This window comes from Acipenser ruthenus, chromosome 16 (genome assembly GCF_902713425.1).
Source record: "Acipenser ruthenus chromosome 16, fAciRut3.2 maternal haplotype, whole genome shotgun sequence".
Taxonomy (NCBI): domain Eukaryota; kingdom Metazoa; phylum Chordata; class Actinopteri; order Acipenseriformes; family Acipenseridae; genus Acipenser; species Acipenser ruthenus.
Window position 1 is genome coordinate 30,219,585 of NC_081204.1, and position 14,792 is coordinate 30,234,376.

A 14,792-nucleotide genomic window follows, 5' to 3' on the forward strand; every position below is an offset into this window, starting at 1 on the left:
TTAAATCAAATGAAATTCACAAAACTTTTTGTAATAGGGATGAATAATTCAAATGCAATGACAGTATGATTTGTGATCAAATTTGCATTGAATTTGCATGAAGCAAACAATCATTAAAGTGACTAAAATATATAATCTTGAAACATTTCACGACTATGAATGGGGTAATTTATATGGAATTGTAACTGTGGCTGAAATGACTAAATGTTGCTATACAAGAAACATTTTCACTGCAATTTTATTTACTTATTGATGCACATGTTAATATGTACTCTACAGATAAAGCTCCTATATTACAATATCGCAGGGCAATGCAATATACAAAATAGATAGGAAATGTCAACAAGCTTTTGTTTAAAGTGAGTAGCTATGTTATTAATAAGCACCATGGAGCCTGATCTGTGATGTCATCTTCCCCTAATGGCATCATCTTATTTCCTGTTTGCACACTACACTTCCCTCTCAGGACAGGAACCATGGCAACTAGAGCAATACATTTCATGCAGGGACATACTCCCTGCTTTGTTCTGAACATTCATTTGTAAGGACTTCCCTGTAATTTGTACTGTATTGTACTATTTTGTTTCTTGATAACTCAACTTTAATACTGTATGTCAAAATCAATGCTACATTTGATACCAATGCTTGTAAAATACCAAAGTCAATAGTGTTCCTTTTTATTGAAATGGTAAAATAACTGTTTTACACAAACATCTATGGAAGCCTAGATTTTCAGCCCAAACGATCAATAAAGGGATTCATTTTATTGAGGCCTTACAGACATGGACAAAGCAGATTGCAACACATGTTCCTAATGTGACAGTTATGACAACACTGCATTCACAGAAACACATTTCATTTGATGAAATTCACAATCCTGATAAGAAATGTCAAAAAAATATTTTCAGCTGTTAAGTCTTTTATATATATTAAAAAAAAAAAAAAAAACGGTGACAAAAGCATTATACTGCATTAAAAAATGCTGCCGGGATGGTATCAATCTGAGCAATTTCCTGTTTCAGAATTAATTATCCTTTTTTATTGCATATAAATAATGTCCTAGGGCTCAGAATGAAAGCAAGCTGTTTTGTGCTATATTAAAAAAATAAGCTTCCTCTTGCATATCAGTTGTGAGCACACGCACGCATATGAAAACTGGACCAAAAAATTAAAAAGAATTTGCATAGCCATATAGATCATTTTAAACTGATTTACTGAACTGACTCATGCAGTTTCAGTGTAGCCTTGGGGCCTGATTTCATTTTTAGCTAGGAAAAAGCATTTTGGGAAATTGCGGAGTCAATAGTTATCCAGACTCTTTCACCCCTGGTAATCCGTCCCACAGTCTCCCTGCTGGGCTCTAGAACAGCAGGCGCTGGAGGAGGGTACTGGACAGGAGCGCAGCGGTCAGTGTGAGCGAGGAGGCTGTCGCCAGGATGCTTCCTGAGACAAAGGGTTCTGTGTGTTTCATTACCCAGCTGTGCTCCTCCTTCAACCCCTGCCTGACCAGCTCGGGGACCACCTCGCTGCGGATCTTCTGGCAGTACGCATCCAACCACTCAATCTGAAACAGCAGAGTGCTCCTTTAATTAAACGGCATGTTTCAAATGTCATTTTAACTGCTTTTTGGACATTGGCTTGCTGTTTTATGATGTTTGCTGTCATTCTGAGTGATTCAGGGTTCAGTTGCTCCAATGTTGTTATTCCCATGTTTCTGGCTGTCTTTGAGCTGCTTTGAGTTTATCTGGAGAATCCTGAGTGCCAGCACGGAACAGCCTCCCCAGTCCATTTAAGTCATGTGACCTTTCAACTCTGCCACCTGCTACTTACATATATTTGCAGAGCCCAACCTACTCAACATATATTTAGAGAAAAATGGTAATGGGAGGGGAATTCAAATGACATTTCGACACTACTTACTCCTTAATCGAGTTGTTTTATTCAGGATACAACCTGATTCCTTCCTATTCAGATTTCATCTTCTATGAAGCATCAGGTTTCTTAGCTCCCCTTACCTGTTCTCTGCTCATGAGGGCAGTGTTGATTAGCTTCCTGTCATATGGGACCAGCGAGACCGTCTCAAAAGTCAGGTAATGCTTCCCTCCAAACTGATGTTGCAAGAAGAAAGAAAACGTTTTTTAATCCAAGAGGCCCTCTGAGCGCACCTCGGATCGTGTCATATTTTAAAGAGGACCTCTTACCATTGCAACAGTGGTGATGGGTTCTTTATAGAATCATGCATGCTTCTAGTTCATTGATTCAAACTGTGCAACCCAAACCATTCATGCTGGTGTTCTGCTATTCGCACTGGTATCTCTTCTATGAATTTCTTCAATAAGATCAGCTTTAGACTTTCCTACTCTGCCAGTAAGGACACGGAGATGATGGAGCATTTGCATTCTACTTCTAAGCCTTCTTGTGCTAAAAAAAACAAACATAAAACGTGATTAAACAGACAAGGACATCGAATTGAATTCTTACCTTTGTATCTGCCTTCACCACAACAGCAACATCTTCAATTCTTATTCCAAAATCATTCTCCTGATAATATCCAGGCTCTGAAAAACACAGGGTTCATCAAGACTGCAGGCATCAGATTAGCAATAGGAAATAAAAAACAAAAAACAAGAGTTTTGTAACATGAACAGCTTGATTAGCGTTCTACGTAAAATGGCACGACAGCACTCCAATGTTAAGACCTTGATAACTCTGTATTAGATAGCATGAAGAACTAAAAAAACGTATTTGTGCCTACATGGTGCCATGTATGCAGTATGGTAAGCAATTCTTTAATAAGTGCCAGCATGCTACAGAACTCTGAATGCACTGTTCTTGTGGCATAATTAAACAGACTCTTCAAGAGTCAACATCCAAAGCTTTCCGGTTTCTACGATTTCATTACTCCGTTCCTTACCTATAGAGGTGAACATTCCTGCCTGCAATGCGATGTTGTTAGACTGAAATCCCACAGGCCCTGCAGGGGAAATCAAAGTGTGACTTGTTTGCTGTCAGTAATCCAGTTTCCTTTACAGTGTGTGCATATGCATCTGAGCCTTCTCATGCACTGTCCATGACCCAGGGCACATGGCACCCCATTGCAGCACATCCTATTATTCTTACCTTTTTAAAATTTGCTTTCCAGTATTTATAAACTCAAGAATATTTGAAATGTCCTATCCTTTCAGCTAGATAGATGCCTACGACCAATAAGGGAGAAATACTGTAAAGTATGAGTTTCTGTGTGGTCTGCGTGTGCATGTGATTGTATGCAATTTTCATAGCTTGACTGCAAAACAGAACCGCGAAAAAATAACGGTTGCTTACATTCGTGGACGCTGAAGTAGTTGCCGATCCCGTGACCCGTTCCGTGGCCATAGTTGAGTCCCACTTCCCAGAGTGCTCTGCGGGCCAGCACCTCTACATTTCTACCTGTGAATGAAAAGAAACAGAGACTGAACCAGAAGTAAGAGGAACTGCTCCTGAGCCTAGAGAAACATTGTAATTATTATTATTATTATTATTATTATTATTATTTATTTCTTAGCAGACGCCCTTATCCAGGGCGACTTACAATTGTTACAAGATATCACATTATACATTATTTCACATTATACAGATATCACATTATTTTTGCATACAATTACCCATTTATATAGTTGGGTTTTTACTAAAGCAATCTAGGTAAAGTACCTTGCTCAAGGGTACAACAGCAGTGTCCCCCACTGGGGATTAAACCCATGACCCTCCAGTCAAGAGTCCAGAGCCCTAACCACTACTCCACACTGCTGCCCATACGAGCAGCAGTGTGGAGTAGTATACAGGAGACTGTCAATCCCCACTCTCCATATTAAAAAATGAACGTCTTCTTTTTATCTGAGATGGGTGCCTACCGTACTCTATTATAAGTGTGCGTTTCAGGAAATTGTTGAAAACAAATAAATATTTTTTATTGATTTATTTTCTCAGACAGACAAAGCTTGACAGCTTTCCTCCCTTCTGAGAAACAAACAGTATAATGGGAAACAGTGGCCCCTAATGGGGAGCCTTGTACCGTGTTCAATTAAAAAACAACCCATGCAGGCCAACTATTATATGTTTACAAGAATCAGATTTCGTTTTTTTTTTTTAGGTAATGTGGTTGACTGTTAAGGGACTGACTTTTCTTGCCACACATCAGCATTCCGTCTTAAAAAAAAAAGAAGAAAAAAAAGAAAGAAATGTAATATATACCGCTTGTTCCAGGAGGGAAGATGAGCCTTGACAGGTCAATATTTCCCATCAGCACACGGGTGAATGCCTCCTATATTGAAGTAAAGGCAGCATAAAGCTCTAAAATCACATCCCATACTGTACTAAAGACACATACATATATTAAAACAAGCTCTAAATATATTCATCGTATTCCACAAAATAAGTGTTCCAAACCCTGAGACACTTGCACTAAAGTTCTGCTGGTAGTTCCTTCATATTTTCCTATCCTGACACACTCCTGTACAACCCACAGCAATTGAAACAGACAGGACCCTAACAAACCACATACCCTTTGAAAGTCTGAAGGCACCCCCCAGTGCACTGTGCGTGTGATGTCGGTGGTCCCATCCCTGTGTATTAGAAACAGACAGAAACAGTTGAGTAACTGCACATGTGAAAGCAATGCTATATAATGGAATCCACTCCCCAGTGTTGTGTAAAAAAAAACCAATCAGGAGCATGCATTACATTCACAACTTACTGCACAGTTGAATTACATGCATTCATGGCATGTACCACCATTTGCACCATAGAAACAACTGGTTTCTGTTAAGTAAGAATATATCAAACATAAAACCCAGAAACTTGGGTTTTGAAAACAACATGAAACCACCAGACAATTCAGCTCAAAATGAGAGCGTGTGCATGGATCACCAGCTGGCTCACAGGAGACCCAGCAGCTGGAGCTCAAAGGCAGTTTGGCAGGCTGAAGCAGCTCTAAGGATGATAGCAGGATGATCAAGCAGAGATCATTGCATTCATTTACATACTTACAAGTACTGGCCTCCAGAGTCAGTCATGTACATTTCATCAACGCTCAGCTTCCTGTTTGTCTCATTGTTAGGGCTGTCAAACAGGAAGGAGAAAGCGTGTTTTTTTAGTCAAGGCAAGAGCATTTTAAGGTCAATCTGATGAAAAAGATTACTTGACACAGCGCTGTTCTTTTTACTAAAGTACATCAGTGCGTTTTATGTTTACCTTTGCAAGTTTCAGTAGGAATGCTGATGTTTGGTTTGATAAAATAATGACATTTAAAAGGTAGTTTAAATGTAAGCATGCACAAGCCTCCAATGCATTCTCTATTAATAAATACCTAAATGAATGAATACCTGTAATGAGCCAGCGCTGCGTTCGGTCCACTCGCAGAAATAGACTCAAAGCTCGGTCCCCTGAAGTGCTTCTGTGCACTAAATAAAACAAACCACAAGACACTGCAAATGGACATCTTGCAGTACATTTCAACAGCCTAGTACACTCAAGGTGTTGCACACCAAACCATTTTAAAAATAGCTTTACATAATAAAGAAGGCGGATTCGGTTAGCTTCTAAACCCATGTTAAAACCACCAGCCCCATGAGGGTTACCAGTACAATGGAAGCACCGTTTCGACACATCAGGTGATGTCCTTTTATCTGTCTGTCTTGTTGAGATACAGCTTGATGAAAGCCTCGCTCACCTGCGCTTCTGGTCGACAAAATGTGCTGCAGAGAGCTCGTCCTCTGTTCCTTTAGGGACGCTTTTCTCCAGCCAGACTAGAAGCTGGATGACAGCGACAGCATCCCTCACCTGTAGTGGTATAAATAATGCAACCGCATCACTGAGCTACTGCTGAGAACAGGTTCAAAGTACTAAACAGCACTCATCTCGGCTCACCTGGGAAGAGGATCGATAAACATGAAGCTTTGCACTTACACAGCAGTTCCAGTACAATACAGATTGTTAAATACAGCAGCAGGTATGTTTTAGAAGACTAAGGAGATTGTGATTTAGCGCTGGAGTAACAGACTGACAAAGGGAAGTGTGAGTTATGTCCTCTGTACTTACATGAGCATCCTTTAGGACTTTCTGCTCTGTCTGATCCTTCACAGATTTAGTGACGAGGACTGGAGAATACGCGCTGGTCAATAACTTCTCCTGCAAGGTGGAAAAAAAGATGCTAGCAACAGTCTTCTGGTAATCCGAAAGAGAGAAGAGAGAGTTTGAACTTTGACAGGCTGCGACTGCCGTGAGACTTACCGTATCTGACTCTAGCTTTGACTAAGACTATGGACGCTACATACTGCATAAAGAAATGACACTGATGAAGACGCAAGCTGAAACGTTGGTCTAACTGAATTATACTTTGAGAATGGATTACATGTCCATGTACTTGCACTAAGGGCTTCGATTGTTCTTTTAATGGTTTTACTTTGCCTGTCCTAAATGGGGAATATTTGAAGTTTCTTTTCATATGGGTTGTAAAGCATGTGGAAGGAAACTGTGACAGATGCAGTCACTGCCCGTAGACGAGATGCACCCAAGCCTGTCTATTGTATTACCTTCGGTATCACTTCATAAAGTCCATAGGTCGTGTACTCTGTGCCGATCCACACCTTCACATTGCCTGTAACATAGCGCCTAATGTAACTTTTCACTGTGCTGTACTCCAATATCTGAATGCAGTGAGACTGGAAGCAGCTTGCATTTAGATATTCTTTTATCTCCGCGGTAACTCTGGAAGGATCCACAAACAGCCTAGACAAGGAAGACCATGGCAATGAATGCACCGATATGGAAAACAGCAAACTGTAGTCAGAGAGCATTAAACTAGGATCAGATAAGACTGCAGATACCGCGAAACCACTGATTGTCAGCTGCAATGCAGGCTGAGTGGAGGTAATCTTGAAATCTGCAATACAACGGGGACCGTACCAGATTAAAGAAAGTTCTTAGTTTGCAAGTCTAACCCTCTGGTAGTCTGTTATATATCAGAGGTCATTTCACCTCAGCAATCTCTTTGGGGTCAAATTACTGTATCCCACTGGCTGCAAACTATGGTATTCAGAGAAGCAGCTGGAATGACAGGAAATAAAGCTTTCAAAGGGATGGACAGGGAGTAACATTGTTTTGGTGCCACTGTATTGTTTCTGTTGTAGTTTCACATCTAAATACACAATTCTGCCTTCATCTTACCAGATCTCATCCAGTGTCAAAAGGGTGTAGGAAAAGAAAAAGGGATTGTAAGGGATATCACTCCCTCGCAGATTAAACAGCCCTGAAAAAAGAAATGAACACGCTTATAAGAGAAAAATATTGACATTTCATATGCTGCAGCTATATTTTAGCCAGATGTTTAAAAAGACATCAAACAGATTATAAACTCAGTTGAGTGACTCAAATAGAACATGGGGAATGAGGAGATACGTAGTCCTGTGCAGAATGATCAGTTCCCAAACCTCTTGTGTTTTCAATCAGTTTTTATCAGCAATACAAACTTAGATTTAGAAGTATCTTCTTGGTATAAATGTACAGGTATTGCTGCATCAGATTTTTTTTAATGTCGACATGACTTTGACATGACTGATGACTGCATCGCACTCTGATCAGCTGGATTTTGAACTTTAATATACAGTTGTGGGTAAAGGTTTATGACAGATGCACCTCCCACATTGTTATTGAATAAACTGTAATAAGCTTGTCCCTTATGCAGGGTAGGTTGTGACAGTGCCCCACAGTGTCAGCTTCCAATCAGGTTAGACTGCGCTGTTACTGAAGCGGCTCTTGAGCCCAGCGTGGACACACTTACACGCGGTTTCATCGAGTGCAGAGAGCAGGACAGCCGTCGGTTTGTAAGCATCCTCCATCATCTGCTTCCGGATCTCCTGAACCTTATCCTGCCAGGATCTCTCTGGAAACGAAACAAGCACACGTATTAAAACACAGGCAAACAGGTCGGCAGGTCTTATACTCAAACGCTTCTTTTGTAGGTTTAGTCCCACCCTCTGTTCACTTTGAGAGAGTGGTTCATTGCATAGTTTAACAACTCGTGAGACACACGGTGCCACTTCTTTAAGACATTTATGTGGTTCAGCAGTGGCGTTGCTAGCATTGTGGTACTATTGGGTCATAAACCCAAAAGGGGCTCTGTTCACAAAGATTGTATCCCAGTGAATGCCAGCATTGATGTCACAAAGTTGCAAATTAATAAACCGGGATCTGGGTGGTTTCCCAAAGTGTAGTGTTGAAGTTTGGACCTGCAGTATAAAAAACAGTCCATTGTTCATGATCATAAAACAGCAAAGCAAGCAAATCTATTTCTGTGCACTTTATTCAAGTAGAAATGCCAAGAAGGGCTTATGCAGCGCTGTATTCATATAGCATTGGATTTAACAGAGGGCGTCTTTTTCAGCATGCTAATGATGACTTTCAATGGCGATGAGGTGGGATAATCCTCAGTTAGGATACCATGGCTCATCAGTGGATGCCCATCATTTCAAAGAGACCCGCGATGATACCTATCACATAGTCAGGGAGTCGCTCGATGGCCTCCGAAGGGGGAGGGGGGCGCTCAGTCCAGACCTCATCCACCAGGTTCTGAGGGACGGATATTAAAGTCCGTTTGGCTTGTTCCAGGGGGCGGTAGTAACTATTCCATGTATCTGAAAAATAATGAAATACACATCAGAATAGTAATGGTAAGAATCAAGCGATAATTTACGAGGAGGTAAACATTCTGCATTTTAATTAAGGACTTCAACTTGTTCTATTTCATACACTACAGAAATCAAAAGCTGTAATGTATTGTGACATAGCCAATGGTAACGGTGCGATCTGATTGGCTGTAAAGGTTGTGATGGTGTATAATCTATTCCATTTGAGAAACAACACAACACAGGAATCCAGTAAAGATCATGAGAACTTCATGAAACATTTCTGTTGGATTATGCTTGGATAACATTTAAATTATAGTGCTGCTATCCTTATAGTGGCATTTATAAGGGCCAAATAACAAAAGCAATGATAACTGAGTGCACTTATTTACATTGAATGATTTGTCAAATAGTTTTAATAAGTTTTGCCAATGTAAATGTCTCAAGTTACACCTACACTCAAGAGACAGGCAGCTGTACACTGTTGGTTTCCTGCTCCTTCCTGTACAGCACTTACCTATAGAGAACAGGAAGGGGTCCACTCCGATCTGCTGGCCCTCTGGAATCTCCCTGATCAGCCAGTCCACAATGCTGCTGACATAGGCTGTGAGACACAAACAACAAGATGAGCACACAGCATCAGAACCTAGTGGTTAGCTAACCATCTGCTCCCCCTGTGCTTCACTCTAAGGCAGGAGATCGAAACATGAACTGCTAAGCTATTTCCCTGATTCAGCCGTGTGCACTCTGCCTTGTCTACTCACAGTCCCTGATGAGGTCCCAGTTGCAGTCCACCTGTCTCTCTGCCTGGATCCAGTAGCGGCTGTCTGTCCAGAAAACAGCCTTGGTGTTCGTCACCACCGCTGTGCCTGGGGAGCACAAAGGAGTGGGATTCGTTAGCTCTTTAAACTTGAAGAAATTCATGTGGAATTCATCTTGAATCAATGGTGGTTTCAGGGAATTGACCTGGAGAACATATCTTAATAAAAGCCATCAGCTGAATACATGTTGGGCCCTGTTTAGCTGCCTCTGCAAAGGCAACGGCACATCTCATGAATGCTATCAATCTTAGAAGAAACTACTTGGTTGTAAATTGAAGAAGGTAACTTTATTTTATATAGTTAAAAATGGCTTATTTGTTTAAAAAATATTTCAGAACAAGGACCTCTTAGTTAACAACTACAGACCACCAAATGCATTATTGTCCTTGATTGTGAAGGGCTATTTATAGTTCTGAATGTGCAAAAACAGAAAGATCATGTCTAGTCTTCTCATTTTAAGGTGTTCTATTAATGTTATTCTTGTGATCTGCCTAGACGTTTACACAGTTTTTCATATGAAAATGTGCCTTTTATTAACCACAGTCCCTTACCGGCGGTCCCTGTGAATCCAGTAATCCATGTTAGTCTCTGATCTCGAACTGCTATATACTCACTCTGCAGTAAAGACATCAAAAAGTAAATGAACAGATTACAAGTGCAAAGCTGCATTGTACCCAGGAATGACAAGTAGAAGCATGTGAACATGTCACAGAATCTATAACGCTTCTAAAGATGTAACAAGATAGATTTACACAGTGTTCCAGGACTGATCTCACTGAACTGTCAGTATGTTAACCTATATTTCAGCCAAGGTTTGCATGATTTCATATAGTGGTTCCTTACACACAACACTGCACAGGCTTGCATGGAAGCGGACCTGGAAAGCATGAACCTACCAGATGTGCGTCTGTGGCTGGAATGATGTAGGCGCTGACATTGTGAGCGGGCATCAGCAGCCGCAGGTCTGCCAGTCTCTTAGTGGTGTTGACGGTGGTTGGAGGAAGGTACTGTAACACAAAGAGGAATAAACCACACGTTTTAACATTCTTGAAATCCTTCAAGAAAAAAATAAAAACAATACCCTTGAACTTCTTAAGTACCAATTTGTTCGATTCAAAAAGCATTCGGCAAAGATCATGTCTGGATTTAAACAATGTCAAAAGGCTTCTTTTCATGTATCCCTTATAGGTTCCTCATAGTTAAAGCAAGGCAAAGTGTAATAAAGCACAGTGAAAGAATGGTAAAGCACAGGTACTGTAAGCATTCTACAGCCCAGAGATGTATGGTAAAGCATGTTAAAATAAAATGGAAAATCATGGTAATGGCATAACTATGGGAAAAGCACACATCTGTAAAGCACACTTGCTAAACACCTGCTACACAATAAAAACCAAGAAATAAGCCTTAACTTCTGAGCTGTAAGGGACTTGTTCTGTGAATGTAATACAAGGTACCACATTTAATGAAGTCCCGCCCCCTCAGTCACATGGCTGCTAACCATTGACCCGCCCAATAAGAATTCTCGCTTTTAAAGACAGAAATTTCTCGTAACAACGCTCAGTATTACCTCAGGGGACGATACTTCCTGGATTTGAAATCATAATGATCCAGTAATGTAATAGAGCTGGGATTCAGCTGCATTGCTGAAGCCTGGCCTTTTCATGATCAGAAAACTGATTGTGCAGCCAGCATCCACAGGGTGCTTAGAGGCAGTGCTGCAGTGGAGCAGTGAGTCCAGTAAAGAGCAGTGTGATTACAAGAGTGAAACACAGGTCATAAAGGGACATCTACCGGACGACTCCCAGGTTAACTGTGTTAACTGCATCATTTATCCATTTGTCTGAGAGAAGGTGACATGCTGGATATAGTAAAAGACAAGAACATTAGCTAATTCCATGGTAGCAATATGCATTAGGAGAGTGGGTAGTTAAGAGAGCCTGAAGGACATGTTGAGAGGAAAACGAGAGCACTTCACTCACTCACTCTATTGAAACAGGTTTACAATCTCTCTGACAGGTTACCATATAGATATACTGTACATACACAGAAGAAAACAAACAGAGCAAATCCATGGTAATTCATTAACCTGTGTAACTTACAGATGCAATGTGCTAATGAATTACTGTTAGCTTTGACCCCAACGAAACGATCACAAGATCAAAGTCTGATGCATCTAAAACAACATCAGCATGGAGCGGCGATATACCTGTTGTTTGTGTCCATAGTTCAAATGCTCAAAGTCATATTATAAATTTAAATATAGGTAATAAATTGTCTTTCTGTACCAATAAATCATCTTTATCCAGTTAAACTGAAGTTGCTCAGTTAGAATGGTCACAATTAGTGATGTTTGCCAATGTCTCAGTTTGTTATGTAAGATTTGTGTTTTATGTAAGGTTAGTTGGCAAGGTGACCAGGTGGTATTGGAATTAGCTTGGCTCAGACTTCCATAACACATGGCTATTCCAATGGTTAACATACAGGACTGAGAGAGAACTATAGTGGAGCCCTGACTATATTCATCACTACACAGAATTAACACTACTTGATTTTAACAGCACTGGCCTGCAGACTGGAAGAGTGCAGAACGGATTGTAGTCTTAACTTCAGCTTTTTAAAAAAGTTTTCCAACTGGTAACTTGAGTTTTAGAGGTTTGGCTCCTGCATAGAATTGCGCAAACTAGCGATAATAGAAGCATGTTTGAAATTCCTGCAAACAGATGAGACCTCCTACTCATGGTAAAAGTTTACAATGGTAATATACAGTGTTTCTGCACGGCTTAAAACCCATGACATTCAAGCAAACTTTACATTAAACTAATTGTACTTGCTGGAGATACTCCCATAGTAATAAAAAGCATAGTACATGTAATAAAGCACAGTGAAAGCATGGTAAAGCATAGGTAAGCATTGTAAAGAATAACCATGGTATTTATTAAGGGTATTTCCAACAAGCACTCTCATATGAAGAGTTCAAGCAACACAATTAGAATGTTTGTCATTTTATTTCACAAGTTTCTTGAAGATGTCAACCAGCTGCTTCAACGGTTGCCAGAGAAAGTTGCCTATTTCACAGCATTTCTGTTTCGCTGTGCTATATCCATTTCACTGTGTTTTTTTTACCATGTTACACTGCAGTAAACTCTGGGAACAGTGCAACATCTAAATTTGCTTCCCATGAAAACATGTTCAACTGTTCACGCAGCAAAAACTCAGACTGCTTTGTTTTTACTATCCTCTGTGACAACACTATTAAAATCCTTTCTAAAAAACGCTTTCAAACTGAATACAGTGAATGCTACAGTACCTTTGAACACAAATGGGTCGGAATTCTTTCTTTAAATCCCTCAACTGAGCCATGATCTGATAATATATGACATGATAGGAATATCTGAGCTTTTACCAAGAGGTGCAGCCAGTATAAGAAATAGCTCGATTTATAACATTAATATAAGTGACCCTTAGAAAGACAGAAATGAAAAGAAAAGAACAATGCGCTATTTACTAAGCAAATTTGTATACAGAAGCAAAAGCGAAAATACAAAAACTTGCTTACCGGTGGGACAACTGTGCAGTTCCTCACACTGCTGTCATGAAAGTCAGAGAGAGCCGAGTGCTTCACACTGTAAGACGCAGACAGCTGCAGAAAACCTGAAAACACATGAACAAATAGAAGAGCTACAGCTATCTGAAGGCTGATTCTGCTATTCAAAAAAAAAATATATATTATATATATATATATATATTGACACCTATTCTTTACATACTGCACTCCTACCCTGTGTAAAATTCGGTTTACCAATGTGGTGCACTCAAAAAACACATTCTGTACCTGCCAACGTGAACATCCACAATGGGACAGCCCATCGACACCAGCCGCTCTCCCCCATGCTAACTCTCCCCGCGCTAAACACTGCTGTAACAACCCTGAAATACAATGGGATAGCTCTCGTTCCTCTCTCTCCAAAAGGCTCAAGCACCCAGCTTGCAAAGTCTGGATCTGGACTGTATCTTCCACAAACGCTTGTGTGTCCCCTGAAGAGCAGTAACGTACTCAAACAGAAGTGTCAGTGGCTCGACACTCTGAACATGGCATTTATTGTCTTCGCTGAACTGCAGTCCTAAGGTCAAACCGGCATTAGCGCTCTGTATATAACACAGACTTCCTTATTAGGCCAGAAAAAAACACTTGGATGGAGGGATGATCAGAACCATCTGCATTATTAGTATAAAGCATACTTCTTAAAGCAACAGGCGCTCATTTTCCACTACTTTGTTCTGCAAGAAAAAGGACTAAGAAATAACCCCAACCCTACCAGCTCTTTCAAAACTACCTTCACCCTCGTTTGAATTATTACTCCACCAGGTTTGAATTATCATCATATTTCCAGGTTCAAATAAGGCAAACATACACCCATGCAAGCAACAGTAAACTGTATTCAGAATGAAATTCCAGAAGAATCTGGCAGGCCTTTAAGATTGTTAACCTACTTTTAGTTCAGTACAACGGAATGGCTGATACAGTACGATTAGTAAATGTATTTAAATGTATTCAAATGTGGTATTGTGCGTTTTAATAAAAACAGCCTTGTAAACTACCAGTCAATAATACTTGTTTTTCTCTTATTGTGTGGCATGTAAAGTATAGTATTGCAGTGTCCATCTAGGCTGCATTGCCTATGAAATGTTAATACTACAAAATATACATCAAATATTAACTTAGACAAGGTTTGATTCGAATTGCAAAGGGATTAACAAAAATTGACTTATTCAATACCAAACAGTTAGAAAACTAAATTGAAATACAGTGAAAAATACTAAGCATTTATTTGTAACATTAAAACTTACTGGACCAACATTCTGTTACTCATATTGTTTGTTTGTTTCTCCCATTCTAAAAGTGAGCTAGATTTTGAAAACTAGGCATTACTGAAGATAAATTCTAAGCCAAACTGAACCAAAACAGTATGAAACCTGTGCAGCAGGTTGTTCAATCTTTTACCTGCATTATATGAACAGTAGGGGGCACTGTTGCACAGATGCTGGTATCACATGGCCAGTGGTATTAAAAACAACTTTTTGGACCACATGTTTGCACTTAATCTCTCAACAGCAGCCTACTGTGGCAGAAACTTATAATGGCAAAACCTGAGCAGCTTATTGATCGGAAAAGTGTAGCGCACGCAAAGGCACAGAATAATGATACATGATTGAAATAGGAGCAAGATTAGAGCCTACATAATGAATCACGCTGATGTGAGAACAAGCCAACAGACTGTATAAGACTTCCTGGGACAGCAACCTCCCTTGT

General features: G+C 40.1%; 1 protein-coding gene across 1 annotated transcript; it reads right to left on the reverse strand.

Moving 5' to 3' along the window:
* Window positions 1-290: 290 nt before the first annotated feature.
* xpnpep2 (X-prolyl aminopeptidase (aminopeptidase P) 2, membrane-bound) lies at window positions 291-13,849 on the reverse strand. Its single transcript, XM_058989363.1, has 21 exons — window positions 13,314-13,849; window positions 13,038-13,132; window positions 10,378-10,488; window positions 10,033-10,096; window positions 9,425-9,529; window positions 9,178-9,264; window positions 8,526-8,669; window positions 7,817-7,918; window positions 7,204-7,285; window positions 6,570-6,765; window positions 6,076-6,165; window positions 5,708-5,817; window positions 5,361-5,438; window positions 5,026-5,097; window positions 4,541-4,601; window positions 4,231-4,300; window positions 3,325-3,429; window positions 2,915-2,974; window positions 2,482-2,558; window positions 2,016-2,108; window positions 291-1,564 (listed from the first exon to the last, which is right to left on the reverse strand). Exons 1-21 carry the CDS (start codon window positions 13,369-13,371, stop codon window positions 1,361-1,363), a joined length of 2,064 nt encoding a protein of 687 aa, XP_058845346.1. The 5' UTR covers window positions 13,372-13,849; the 3' UTR covers window positions 291-1,360.
* Between the last annotated feature and the right edge of the window lie 943 nt (window positions 13,850-14,792).